Source organism: Phascolarctos cinereus, unplaced genomic scaffold (assembly GCF_003287225.1).
Source record: "Phascolarctos cinereus isolate Bilbo 61053 unplaced genomic scaffold, phaCin_HiC Scaffold_1;HRSCAF=81, whole genome shotgun sequence".
Taxonomy (NCBI): Eukaryota; Metazoa; Chordata; class Mammalia; order Diprotodontia; family Phascolarctidae; genus Phascolarctos; species Phascolarctos cinereus.
Genome location: NW_027555514.1, coordinates 264,254,894 through 264,268,620, shown reverse-complemented (window position 1 = coordinate 264,268,620; position 13,727 = coordinate 264,254,894). Strand labels below are relative to the sequence as shown.

Genomic DNA, 13,727 nt, shown 5'->3' with positions numbered 1-13,727 from the left:
TGGTCCACAATGTGGTACAACAGCTTTGGAGTCAAAAGCACTGGGTTCAGATTCTGACTCTTCTACTGTGAGACCTTGGGGAAGTCACTTAAAGTGTTTGAGCTTTAGTTTCCACCTCAGTAGAACAGCCTTTTTTCCCTGGCTAGACTTTACTATTGTGTCTCAGCTGCTTTCCCTCTCTGGCCCTGTGACCTTCTTCTCCCCTAAACCTCCACTTGGTGAGTTTTCACCTAAACCTCCATTTTGAGGAAGAGTCCAGACTAGTCACCCATCATTCTCTGGGGCTTCACTTCCAGTCTGTCTCCCTCCACACCCTTACCCCCATTTTCAGCCTTCTTTCACATGTTGTTGTAAGTATCTAGAAGGCATTGACTGAGTTTCTCTTGGCTTGCATTTGTATCACTATCACTTAGCACAGTGCCTGGCACACAGTGGGCAACTAATAAATGCATATTGACTTGATTTGTAGAGTGAGTGAGTTGGACTAGATCCTAAGGTCCTTTCTGTGTTTCAATCTATGATCCTGTTTTATAGCAGGAAGAAGAATTATTTCTAACTTTCTCAGAATCTTAAAATCACTGAGGATATAAAGTAAAGGTGATGAAACTCCTTAGGGGAACAGGAAAGGGCACCCTGACCATACGTTCCTGGACCTCCCCCTTCCCCCAAGAGTATGCTTTGTGCTGTCTCACTTAGGGGAATCCTGGCAGACTGCAGAGAAGGGGGATGTTGTCCACTGCTCTAAATTGCTTGGAGCTCCACCAGATAAGCCTTGGGGAAGAGACCATCTTAGCTCAGGTTCAATAAACCTTCAGCTTTCAAAGCTCCCATTCCACTAAGCTCCTTGAGGGCAGGGACCATTAGTGGCTTTCTTTGTGTATCCAATGCTCAGCACATTGCCTGATGCTCATTAAATGTGCTAGTGGACTGACCCAGCTCTATAAATATACAAAATTCGATCTGAGATCTGCCAGTGACTTAGCTGTGTGACTCTGGCCAAATCACTTTCAAGAACCTTAGCTTATTCCTTTGCTGTAAAAAGGAGATAAAATCTAAAGTGACGATATCAAATATTTGAGATATGAAAGTAGAATCAGATATGTGGAAGGCATTTAGAAACTTTAAAGCAATTATAGAATGGTCTTTTTGGCATCTTAGTCTCACGAGGGGGCTATTCTGAAGGGCATCTGTTTGGATACATACGTACGTACATACATACATACATACACACACACACACTCAAACATATGTACATTCTGAATAGAAATTGTGATTTCATTGGCATAGGGAATTCTCAGATGAGGAAGCTCCCTGTACCAAAAAGCGGTCTTGTACATAACCTGTTATAGTCTCTCAGAGATTTGCCAAGGGCGTTGAAAGGTAACATCATCATCATAATACCAACAAGTAACATTAACATAGTGCTTACTACATACAAGGCACTGTGCTGAGCACTTTGTGATTATTATCTCCTTTGATCCTGGCAGGTAGGTGCTATTATTATCCCCATTTTACAGATGAGAAAACAGGTAAACACAGGCTAAGTGATTTGCCCAGGGTCACACAGGTAGTAAGTGTTTGAGGCAGGATTTGAACTCAGGTCTTCCTGACTTCATGTCTAGTGCTCTATCTAGCTACTCTGCTGAGCTGCTCCTAATAAATTAGGGCTGATTCTGAAAAGAAGAGGTTTGATCTCAGGTCTTCTCCATCTTGAGACTGACTCTCTGTCCACAATACCAGCCTATCTCATATCCATTGTTTCACTTTCACTATTGTGTAAAGTTAGTAGTAATTTACTGTTTTTTCTTTTCCTTTTGATTTAAAAAGAATGTGTGTGTATGTGTGTGTGTGTGCGTGAGTCTTTTCTGAATATGCACTTCCTCTTCTATTCCCCACTGAGCCTTTTCTTGTAACAAAATGAGTGAAGAAATAAAACCAAACATTATGAAGGAAAGCAAGATGTCCTCTGAAGTCCCTTCTGGCTCTCAACCTGTGCTCCCATGATCCCATTTTCCTTAGAGACTTGAGGAGGTCTCTGGGATGGCTCACTGTTTTTGTTAAAACCTTCTGTGTGTTCTATCAATTACTCTGAGTGAAAGCCATTGCATGTGTATGTACCAAAGGAATTCTTAGCCAGGGTTCCCTGAACTTGGCTTTTATTTTGATATTTTGGTAAATGTGTTTCAGTAGAATAAATTTTCTTTGTAATGACAAGATTCAGAGAAGGGATCAGTAGGTGACTTGCCAGAAAGGGTCCACAACAAGTAAATGTCTGAGGCCAGATTTGAACTCAGGACTTCCCGACACCAGGCCCAAAACTCTAACCATTGCATCACCAGCTACTTCTAGACTTTAGAGTCTGAGAGTTTTCTATAGTACTTAACAGATTAAGTGCCATGCTCAGAGTCATACAGCCAGTATGCGTTAGAGTCAGAATTTGAACCCAGATCTTTCAAGCTCAGATGCCAGCTCTTGAACCACTCTCTAAACCATCCTCTTTGCCATTATTCAGCCTAGTTCTTGGTGTATACGGGCACAATGCCTGTTGTCCTTAATAAAGACTTATAGACTGACTTCTCTCTTCTGGCAAATATGGGGATCTTATATATTTTTAAAAATATCATGAGTAGGGGCAAGTATCTCTTTTAATTTGTATATCATCAATTTGAGAAAGATATTGCTAGTATTTAAATATGTGGTTTCTGATGCAATTTAATCTCTTTTCCTCTTGTTCTGCCCTGAGAAGGGTGGGATTTAGTGTCTGCTGCTCTCAGGATGATAGAGTATCCTTTTTAGACAATAATCCTAATGTTTCTTTGTATCCTTTCTTTTTAACTACCTAGTTCACTTTGTATTTAGGACTTTATATATAATTTATACTCAAGAGAAGCTTAAGCAGATACAAATTTAACTTTGTGAAAATCTCTTCAAAAAGAGATTGAAAGTAGAGATTAGATACATATCCTTTTTTCCCCCATGTAGTTCTCCTTTTTATGTCTCCAGATAAGGGGCTGAGCATCTATGGACTGAGCCCTCAGTTAGCTTTATTGGTGTAAATCTGGGGATAAAGCTACCCAGCTGGGTCGAGCCCCTAGCTGGGCTCTGTGAGGCAGAGCATCTGGCCAGAGTGGAGAGGCCAGTATGCCTTTCCTGGCCCACCTGCTTGGGAGGGCACCTTGCCATCGGGAAGCTGCCCTGTTCAGACCCTCAGTCTCTTGTAGAAGCCTGTGTTCATGACAGCCGGACAGCTGAGTGCTGAGCAGCTTCAGCCCATGGCAGCAGGGGTTCATGCAGAACCCCCTTTTCCACCATTGAAAGCCTTAGTCCCTCCTGGTGATGAGGCAGCTTGTTGGCAGGATTGACTCTTGAAGACACATCAGGGTCTGATGAGTAGATAATCAGAACCTGACTGTGATCAGGGTGTCGTCCTTGTAAGGAGTTCTGGAGCTGGAGCCCTTTTGGAAGTGGCCTATTAACCCCTTCTCTGAATCTTGTTTTGAAATGCATATAATGAAATTCAGATCATTAGAAAGAAAACCTGCTCTATTGAAATATGTTTACCAAAATATTACAATAAAAGCCAAGTTCAGGGACTCCTGGTTAAGAATTCTTGTAGATCTACTTCTAGATATACTTTTACTCAGAGTAATTGATCCATAATACATAGAACAACAATGGTGATCTATGTCAGATGCTTCCTCGAGTCACTGAGGGAAACCGGATCATGAGAGCATAGGCTGAGAGCTGGAAGGGACTTCAGAGACCATCTAATCCATTTTACAGACAAAGAAACTGAGGACCTGGGAAATGAAGTGATTTGCCCGAGGTCCCACGGATGTGGGAGACATCAGTGGCAGAATTTGAACCCAGGTGTTCTCTGATTCTGGAGTTGCTGCCCTTTCCATTCTGACCTTGCCTTCTCCAAGAATTCCAAATGGACTTCTCGGGCACCTTCTGCTTTGGTGGCTGGCCTTCCTGTACAGTTGGCAGTCAAGGCTGGTTTGGCCGCTCCCTTTCTTCCTTTCTGGCCTATTCTCTGGATAGCCTTAGGTGATGGAGGTGGTAAAAAGGAAGCTGGTCACTGGGGGAACTTTGTTCCTTAATCTTTGCAACCAAAGCTACAAATATCTCTTTTCCTCTTCAGGAACATTCCTGTGGAATTCCCCTCACATAAAATGGATTGCAATAATCCCATTTAAATTAAATTAAATTTTTTTAAAAAAAATTATTCATTAAATTAAATTAAAAGAAATGCCATTTCTCTTTTTTTCTTCTCTCCCTCCCCTTTTCCCAATCTCCTCTTTCCTTCTCCTTTTCCTCCTCCTTTTCTCTCTTTTCCTCTTCCCTTCCTCTTCTCCCTTTTCCTTTCCCTCCTTCTTCCGTCCCGTCTTTCCAACTTTTCTTCTCCTCCCCTCCCCACCCTACATTTTCTTCCTTCCTGTCTGGACTCTCAAGGAGCTTCCATCTGATTTAGGGACACATCATGTGAATGGTGGAAAGGAAGATGGATTTGGAGTCAGAGGATTTGGATTCTAATATTGGCTCTGCCATTTACTGCCTGTGTGACCTTGGCAAAGTCACTTAATAACAATAATGATAACAACAATACCTAACCTTTAAATAATGATTGCTATGTGCCAGGCACTATGTTAAGTGTTTTAGAATTATTATCACATTTGGTTCCCATAACTAACCTGGGAGATAGATACTATTATCCCACTTTACAGATGAGGAAACTGAAGTGAGAAATGAAGTGACCTGTGCAGGGTCGTACAGCTAGGTAGTATCTGAGGCCAGGAAGACTCTATCTGCTGCACCACCTACCTGCTGCCTCCCTGAGCCTTAGTTTTAGTGTATTAAAAAGAGAAAGAACAGACACTTACTAGCTGTGTGACCCTGAGCAAGTCACTTAACCCGATTGCCTTACCAAAAAAAAAGAGAGAGAGAAAGAACAACTAGATGGTTTCTGAGGTCCTTTCCAGCTCTGTTCTGTCTAGGTTTGTTTTTTTTTTTTTGAGGTAAAATTTGACTTAGGATGATGAGATTGGTTCATTCTGGTTTGATGAGTGGAAAGGGAAATAAATCTGCTAAGGTTTTCTGTCTCGGAGCAGGACAAGGCTTCTCAACCTTGTTTGTGTTGTGGAGCCCTCTGGCAGTCCAGTGACAGCTAGGGAGCCCCTTGATCCCCACCCCCATCATGTTTTGTTTGTTGTCTAGATTCATCAGAAGAAAAAAATGCTAAATGTAATTCACATGTTAGTGAAAAATGGAGATAAAATAAATATATGTACCTCATTTTCTTCATCCAAGTTCACAGATAAGTCAGCATTATTTATTAAGTACCTACTGTGTGCCAGGCCCTGTGCTAAGTTCTGGGAATACAAAAAAAAAAGGCAGAAAGTCTCTGCTCTGCAGATCTATCCATAGGAGTCATCTCTGGGCCCTAGGTTAAGAATGGCTATCCTACAGGCATCTGGAGTCATGGGAGATTTTTGAGCAGGAGAATATCATGGTCTGACCTACATCTTAGATTTTATTTATTTTTGGTTTTTTTGGTGAGGCCATTGGGGTTGTTACTTTCCCAGGGTCACCCAGCTAGTAAATGTCAAGTGTCTGGTCTGAGACCAGATTTGAACTCAGGTCCTCCTGACTCCAGGGCTGGTGCTCTGTCCACTGTGCCACCTAGCTGCCCCAGAACTTTTTTTTTTAACAGACAAATGAAGGGTAGGCTGGAGCAGAGACTGATAGCACCCCAGGGAAGCAAAGAGCTGTTCTTGTCTTCTCTAGCAAGTTGGCCAACCTGTATTTTATTTATACCCAGAGATTTGGAAGTTGGTTTTGGAAGATGCACCAGTATAGTGCTATTGCTGCATTGAATTGGTACATCCCCCTGTGTGTTAGAACTGAGAGCCTCAGTTCCTTTCTAGTAGTGCTCACTGCTGCCTTTTTTCCCCCAGATGCTAACTCTTTCAGCTAAGGGGGATAGGACTTGGTAAGAAGATAGGTAGCAGGCTTGCCTTTATGAGATATATGCATATGTATGTATATTTATGTGTATGCATATGTGTATTTGTATACATGTGTACATGTGTATATTGTATGTGTGTATATAGATCTCTGTGTACTGGGGTGTGTGTGTGTGTGTGTGTGTGTGTGTGTGTGTGTGTGTGTGTATTCCCCCACCCCCAAATCCATTATCTTTTTCCCCTCATTATCTGGGGGCCATTTGCCAGATACAATTGGCCTGTGATTAACAGATTCCTGACAAAGCCCCAGCCTAAAGAACATCTGTATTCATTCTCCTGTTATCTGCGAGGCCTTCTGAGGCAATCCAACATCCACCTCTTTTTTTAACCCTTTCTTTTCTGGTCTTTGCTCTGGCTGGCTGCCTATGCCTTTATCTTATTGGATCTTAACAGTCTTGAAAAGGGGATTGTTATGGTGACCAATGAAGTGGTGAGGTTAGTAGGCTAAGTCTAGACAGAAATCTGCTGTGGTTTAAAGATATAAAGCCTGATAATCTATCTGGTGGCTTAAAGCAAGCTTTAAGGACTATTTTCCCATTCCTTTACCTGTCTTTGCTTGGGAAGAAATTGGCACCAATCCCAGAGATTTTCTGGGACCAGAGCAGTCTAGACTGGCCTGGTAAACAAAAAGAGCTCTGAGGACAGAGCTATGTAAAAAGCTGTTGCTAAGAGATAAAAGAGTTGGGTTCCAGAGGACACTTCCTCATCTTGAACCGTTGATGAACCAGTTCAACCCTATATTACACTAAGATGCCTTGCCCCCCCCTTGTCCTTATGTATCTTATTTCCTGCCATGCCCCAACCCAAGTCCCACCATTCACTGCCTTCCCTCTTATTCTTATGTTGCTGAACAGAGATGGAGAAAATAATGGCACCATCCTGCTTAAGTGGGACCTCACTGCAGTAAGGCAGTCCTTTTACACCTCTTTAATTAGTTTACGGTCCTATTCATCACAGAGACTTTTCCATATGTTTTCAACCTTCCTCAAAGTTCCCTAGTTCTCCCTACCCCCCCATCCCGTTAGATGACAGCTTTGCCTCATTCATTGAAAAAATGGAGACCGTTCTCAGACAAGATCCTTTTATATGCCCATACTATTCAAGCTCACATCTCCCAGGTGCCTTCACCCCTAACTCAAATGAGAAGTAACCCTTCTCCTTACTAAGGCCTCTATGTATGCAGTTGATATCATCCCATCCCATCTTCTCCAGCAGATTGCACCTACCTCACAGGACTATTACAAGGATCAAATGAGATAATATTTATGAAGCAGTTAACACAGTACTTGGCATATAGTAGGTACTACATAAATGTTAGCTATTGTTATTATTAATTATGAAGTATTTATTATTAATTATAATAATTATTATATATTGGTTTTATTAAATAAATACTCATAATAATTATTAATTATTTCTCTTTAACTAATCTTGAAATTCTTCTTGTCTTCCCTCCTGTATACAAAAAAGCTCCTATCTCCCCTATTTTCAAAAAAACCCTCACTTGATCTGTCTCTTCCTGTCATGGCCAAACTGCTTAAAAAGACTGTCCACAATTAAGGCCTCTATTTCCTTTCCTCCTGTTGTCTTCTTAATTCTCTACAGTCTGGCGTCCAACCTTATCATCCAGCTGAAAAGGCTTTCTATCCCAAGTTACCAGTCGCTAAACTAAGTGGGCTATACTTAATTCTTGTTTTTTCTGACCTTGCTGCCACAGTTGACACTGTTAGTCACCATCTTCTCCTTGATACTCTCCTCTCTCAAGGTTTTTGTAACCTCACACTCTCCACATTCTCCCCCTTACTCTCAGACTCCTCCTCATTCTCCTTTGATCCATCTTCTTTCATTAACCTGAAAGCTGTGAGTGTTCCCCTGGGCCCTGTCCTGGACTGTCTTCTCTTCTTTCTACTCTTTCACTTAGTGATCTCATCAGCTCTTGTGGATTCAGTTATCACTCTGTTCAAATGATTCTCAGATCTATTTGTCCAGCCCTAAACTCTCTCCTGAAAACCAGTCTCACATCTCTACCTGTTTGTTGGACGTCTCAAACTAGATGTCTCATAGACTTCTGAAACTCAACCTGAGCGCAGCTAAAATAGCTTTCCTCCCAAACTCTCCCCTCTTCCTCATTTTTCTGTTAAGACTATCACCATCCGTTCAGTCACCCAGGCCCACAACCCAAGGGTCCTCTTGAACTAAGTCTTCTCGATTCCTCCACAATTCCTTTCTTCAATTTCCCCTTCTGTCTTCTTAGAACATCACCACCATGGTGTAAACCCCATCCATGTCCCACAAGAGGACTGTTCAAATAACCTACCTAATGCTACTCATAATACTGCCTCTTCTCTCCCCACTCCTGTCCCAGTCTCCACATAACTGTCAATGTGATTCTCCTAATGTGTCGGCCTGAACATATAAGCTTCCCCTCTTACTTAATAAATGACAGTGGTTCTCTGTTACTTCCAGTATCAGATATAAAAATCCTCTGGCAGTTAACATCTTTTATATGCTGTCTCCTTTCAACCTTTCCAGTTTTCTTTTTTATACCTTGCTCTGGAGTCAAGACATCACCCGTCAGTCTTCTGTCTCATATCTTATTCTGGAGTCAAGACATCATCCATCATGTCATTGGTCTTCTGAAAGTAAGGACAAACAAGTCCGGACGTCCCTCCATGTGCCCTTCCATCCGGTGACACTGGTCTCCTTCTTATTCCTCAGACAACTGGAGATGGTTTGCCGCATCTCTAATCTCCCTGCATTTTCATTGGCTGTCTTTCATGTCTCCACACCTCCCTCATTCTCTGACTTCTTCCCAGTTCCCCTTAATGATAATGCCTTCCCTCTGAAATTAGCTGCAATTTGTAGTCTATGTATTTAAATGTGCCTGGTTGTTTTCGTGTTTTTGCCCATATTATATGGTGAGCCCCTAAAAGGCAGGGACTTTTTTTTTTAACCTTTCTTCCTATCTTCAGCACTGACATAGTGCCTGGTGCTTAATAAAGGTTTGGTGACTGACTGAAGTACATCCTGCTTCTGTCTAACTTATGTATATCACAGCAGCATGGTGTAATGGTTAGAACGCTGGCACCAAAGCCAACCAGAGTTGGATTCAGATCAGACCTCTGACACTGACTGACTATGTGAACTTGGACAAGTCACTTAACGTTTCTAGGCAAGTGTCTGTAAGTAGGACTGTAAGTTTCAGAGAAGTTGCTGACCTTCACTATATCATTGAAATCCCAGGTCCAGTCCCTTATTGCCTCTCATAAGATGATTAATGCTGCCCTTCATTACTGTGTTTCTAGGTCTTGCCATGAAGATCAGGGTGACCTGGACCTCACTTTGGGTGACCTTCCCTCTGATGAGGAAGAAGCAATCAACAGCTCTGATGAGGATGCTAGCTCTGATTCCAGCAAAGGGGAGCCCGATTCCCTAGAAGACAAGCAGGTATAATTTTTATTTCTAATTTAATTGATACTTAAATGTTGAGTTTTTCTCATACGCTGGGCCTAGGGAAGGTAGCATTGCTACCTTCAGCAGTCAGGAAGACTTGAGCTCAAATCTTGTCTCAGGTGGTTGGTAGCTCTACAGACCTGAACAAATCACTTGCCCTTCTGAGCCTCAGTTTCTTTATCTGTAAAATGGAAGTCATTATATCACCTACCTCCCAGGTTTTTATGAGGATCGAATGAGCTAACTAACCTCTGTAAAGTGCTTTGCAGACCTTAAAGCAATATATAGGTGCTACATGTTATTATTAGCTATCGTCATTTCCTTGGTGTGGAACACACAAAGTTTTTTTTTTTCATATTTTTCAAAATTTTAAAATTTAAATTAATTTCCTCTCCCTCCCACCTCGCTCACCCCATAGATTTTCTTAAAGCTTGACCTTTTGAAAAGCATTTTTCTAATGCATTATTTCAAAGTAACTTTCTTCTGTCACATAGAATCTGAGAAATTTTGTCAATTTCAGAGGCACAGTACATAATGGATTAAATTTTTTTGTGAATGACTTTTAGCCCCATGCATTAAGGGGTAGGGAGCGGAGGTAGGAAACAGTTATTCCTGTCAGTGTTTAAAGTTATCAAGAGGTAGCAAGAAAGACTAGAAAGCTGGGCTCTGCCCCCAGGAAGTTCTCTGGCTCACCTTGGCTGGTGTGAGCCTGGCAAAACTATTTCCACCTCTCAGGGCTCCCCAGGCCAGTGGTAAAATTCCAATAGAAATGGGGCTCATGAAACAGTATATAAGGATCCTTATAGGCCATGTATTGACTTAGAAAACATTTTAACATTATACACACACACACACGAATACATATGTTCCATTATATTTTTATTTATATATTTTATGTATTATTTATCTGATGTGTGTCGTATTAAATATTTCCCAATTACTTTTTAATCTGGTTCAGGTTCTATCTCCTGCACACCTCAGCTGTACATGACGCTGAGACTCAGTGAGTCTCAAGGTTGCCCGGAGGGTGCCTATCCATGTTAGTAGAAGGAGTTTCCTTACTTGGGAGTTCCTTGTATCAATGAAATCACAAGTGTAATCCTATCCCTATTTAAATTGATCATTAACCTTTTTTGAGTAGACTGAGCAGCTGGTCCAAGTTCCTGGGATTCCTACTTCTTTCATGACTGAGTCTGCTCTAGAAAGACATACCGTGCTCTCAATTATCACGTGGGTTTTCTCACCACTATCCTACTACATTTTAGGGGTTCACCTAAGACTGAACCCTCTCTTCCTCTAGGTATTGGTACACTTGTCTGATCCTCGGGAGAAGGGGCAGTGCACAGTCAGTTTTTGGCTAAAGACACTTAGCTCGGTGACCAAGTCCTCAAGCCAAATCTAGTTTTCTGACTCTCAGACTGCCTTCTTTCAATAGATTCTGCTTTTTTCAGATGCTGCTGAATTCGTTTTTAGCCATGAGAGCTTTCTGCCTTCACCTCGACTGCCTCCCTTAGAGAGGCTGTTAGATAGTGTTGAAAATGACTTTGTTTTAGGTATCTTAATTATTGTTAAGAGCAGCACTTCTCAAACTGTGATCTAGGATCTCCAAGGGGCACAGTGCTGGTAAAACAACCTGCTCCCTGAAAAAAATGTAGGCATCATACACATTCAATTTTCATCTGCATTCACATTTTCTCCATCATTCCTTAAGTCTAGATAATCAGCAAAACAGTAAATCAAGCCCTGATTTGTAACATTAGCTGATTTCTGAGGTACAAATGGTCGAACTGAAAATGTGATGTTGGGCTGGTGAGTTCCAGCTGGTTCCAACACACCCCTCTCTGGGTGTCCCAGAGACCCTTTACAAGGGTCTGCAAGGCCAAAGCTATTTTTTTTTTAAATCTTGGTGTTTTTTTTTTTAAAGATCCTGTGTATATACTGTATAGAAATGGAAGTAATCTCAGCACATCATGTAAGTTAGCAATTAGCCTTTAGCTTCAGGCTGGTGAGTGTGTCAGCAGTCTTCCCAATGTAATCCATTCTCTACCGTGCTACCAAAATAATCTTCCCGAGGCAGAAGTCAGACTGACATCTCCTGCTCTGAAATCCATAATGACTTCTCATTATATCTAGGATAAAACCCACGCTTCTCGTCTTGGCATTTTGTTTTTCACTTGTGTCCGACTCTTCATGACCCCATTTGGGGTTTTCTTGGCAGAGATACTGAAGTGGTTTGCCATTTTCATAGATGAGAAAACTGAGTCAAACAGGGTGAAGTGACTTGTCCAGGATTACACAGTAAATTTCTGAGGCTGGATTTGAACTCATGGAGATGAGTCTTCCTGACTCCTCTTTTGTTGCTTTGTCCAGACTGTGCCACAGAGCCGCTTCTAATCATAGCACTTAAGGCCTCAGTAATCTTGTTCTGATCTCCCTTTCTAGCCTTATTTCATGCTACCTTCCTTCCTTCCCTAGATATTACAGCCAAATGGGGCTGCTAACTATTTTCTGAACCCAGTGTTTCATTTTTGAACTTCTAGGCTTTACACAGGCCATGCCCAGTGTCTAGAATGCCCAGTTAATTACCTTTTAGAATCTATGTCCTTCTCTAAGTTTAGGTCAGAGACTAATTCTTCCCTAAAGCTTTCCTTCATCCCTTATATAGCTAGTAATTTCTAACTCTTACCTTAAGCTATGCTTCTAGTAGAGAGTAAGGTCATTGAGGGCAGGAATTCTGTTTCTTCAGTACTCAGTATGGTGCCTTACATTGTATTACAGTGTTTAATAAATGTTGGTTGAATTCTGGGATGGATAGAAATCACTTTTCTTCTTTTAAAAAATTTTAATAATCTTTTGTTTTCATTCAATATCTATTTCTGTTTTTTTGTTTTTTTGTTTGTTTTGTTTTTTTGCTTTTTGGTGAGGCAATTGGGGTTAAGTGACTTGCCCAGGGTCCACACAGTTAGTTAAGTGTCAAGTGTCTGAGGCCAGATTTGCGACATCCATTTCTAATCTCCCCTCCTTAGCTTTGTGAGCCATCCCTTATAATAAAGGATGAAAAGTCTATCTAGGTGAAATGACCTATTGGGGATCATACAGCATTTGAACCTAGGTCTGCCTGACTACAAGACCAGTCTTCTATTCACTGTGACACCTCTTAATAGCAGGGTGCATTTTAATATTTCCAAAAACATTGAAGAGAAAGTTGTATTTAGTGGTTTTTTGAAATGAACAGTTCTAGAGAGATAAACATCTAGAATGCACATCCCCAGCTTTGTAATCCTTATCAGAGGATTAGAACACCAGGTTGGATTTCAGATCAAAAGTGCTATTCTTGGCCTGTCCTCAGTTCATGCTTCAAAGCCTTCTACTTTCCTTGTGGCTTCGTCTTGGCATCTACAACATGGGTGGGGGGACATGGGGACAGGATTTGTAGTCCGCTTTGAAATAAATATAATTCATGCACAGATTTCCATTAGTTTACAAGAATGTTGTCATTCTTGATGCCGTGTGTCTCAGAGTAGTCAGAAGGTCAGTTTCCAGGTCACTTTTTTTTTTCCCCATGGAGGGAATATGTCACTACAGAAACAGCCCTGGACTGGGAAGCAGGAGACATGAGTCTTCGTCTCAGATTACATACTAGGTAGCTCTGTGATCTTAGGAAAATTGCTAACCCCCTCTGGATTTACAGACAAAACCTTGTCTGTAAACTAGAGTTGGACTAGATTATTTTTTAAGGTGACACCTACATTGAAGTTTGAACCTTTGAGATTTGGAACAAATTTGGTCATTGCCCTTATAAGTTAGTGTTGTTCTTCACTTTTTTCCTACTTAATATTGGCTTTTTTCATCTGATTTTTAGGTGATAATAAGTCAATGTCAGAAATGAGTGTATCAGCCTTTAGTTATTTTTGGCTAACAGTACTTTTTGTAAATTAAGAATATGACCAGCAGTGAGGACTATGCCTAATAGAATTTTTATGTGTGTGAGTTCTAAATATGAACTTTTGGTCCTCTCAATACATTTTCAAAATACAATGATTTTGATTCTTGAGGCATTTTCAGAAGTTAGTAAATAGGGGCAGCTAGGTGGCTCAGTAGAAAGAACACCGGGCCTGGATTCAGGAGGACCTGAGTTCAAATCTGGCCTCAGACACATAACACTTACTAGCTGTGTGACCCTGAGCAAGTCACTTAAAAGTTAGTTAAGTACCCCTTTGAATATAATATGGAAGAATAGTTTCTTCT

At 41.2% G+C, this 13,727-nt stretch overlaps 1 protein-coding gene across 1 annotated transcript in view; it reads left to right on the top strand.

Moving 5' to 3' along the window:
- The window catches only part of FGD6 (FYVE, RhoGEF and PH domain containing 6), a 181,341-nt gene that overhangs the window by 56,795 nt on the left and 110,819 nt on the right, over positions 1-13,727 (top strand). The window contains 1 exon segment of the mRNA XM_021006466.2: positions 9,332-9,473. Coding sequence (XP_020862125.1) covers positions 9,332-9,473 — 142 coding nt within the window.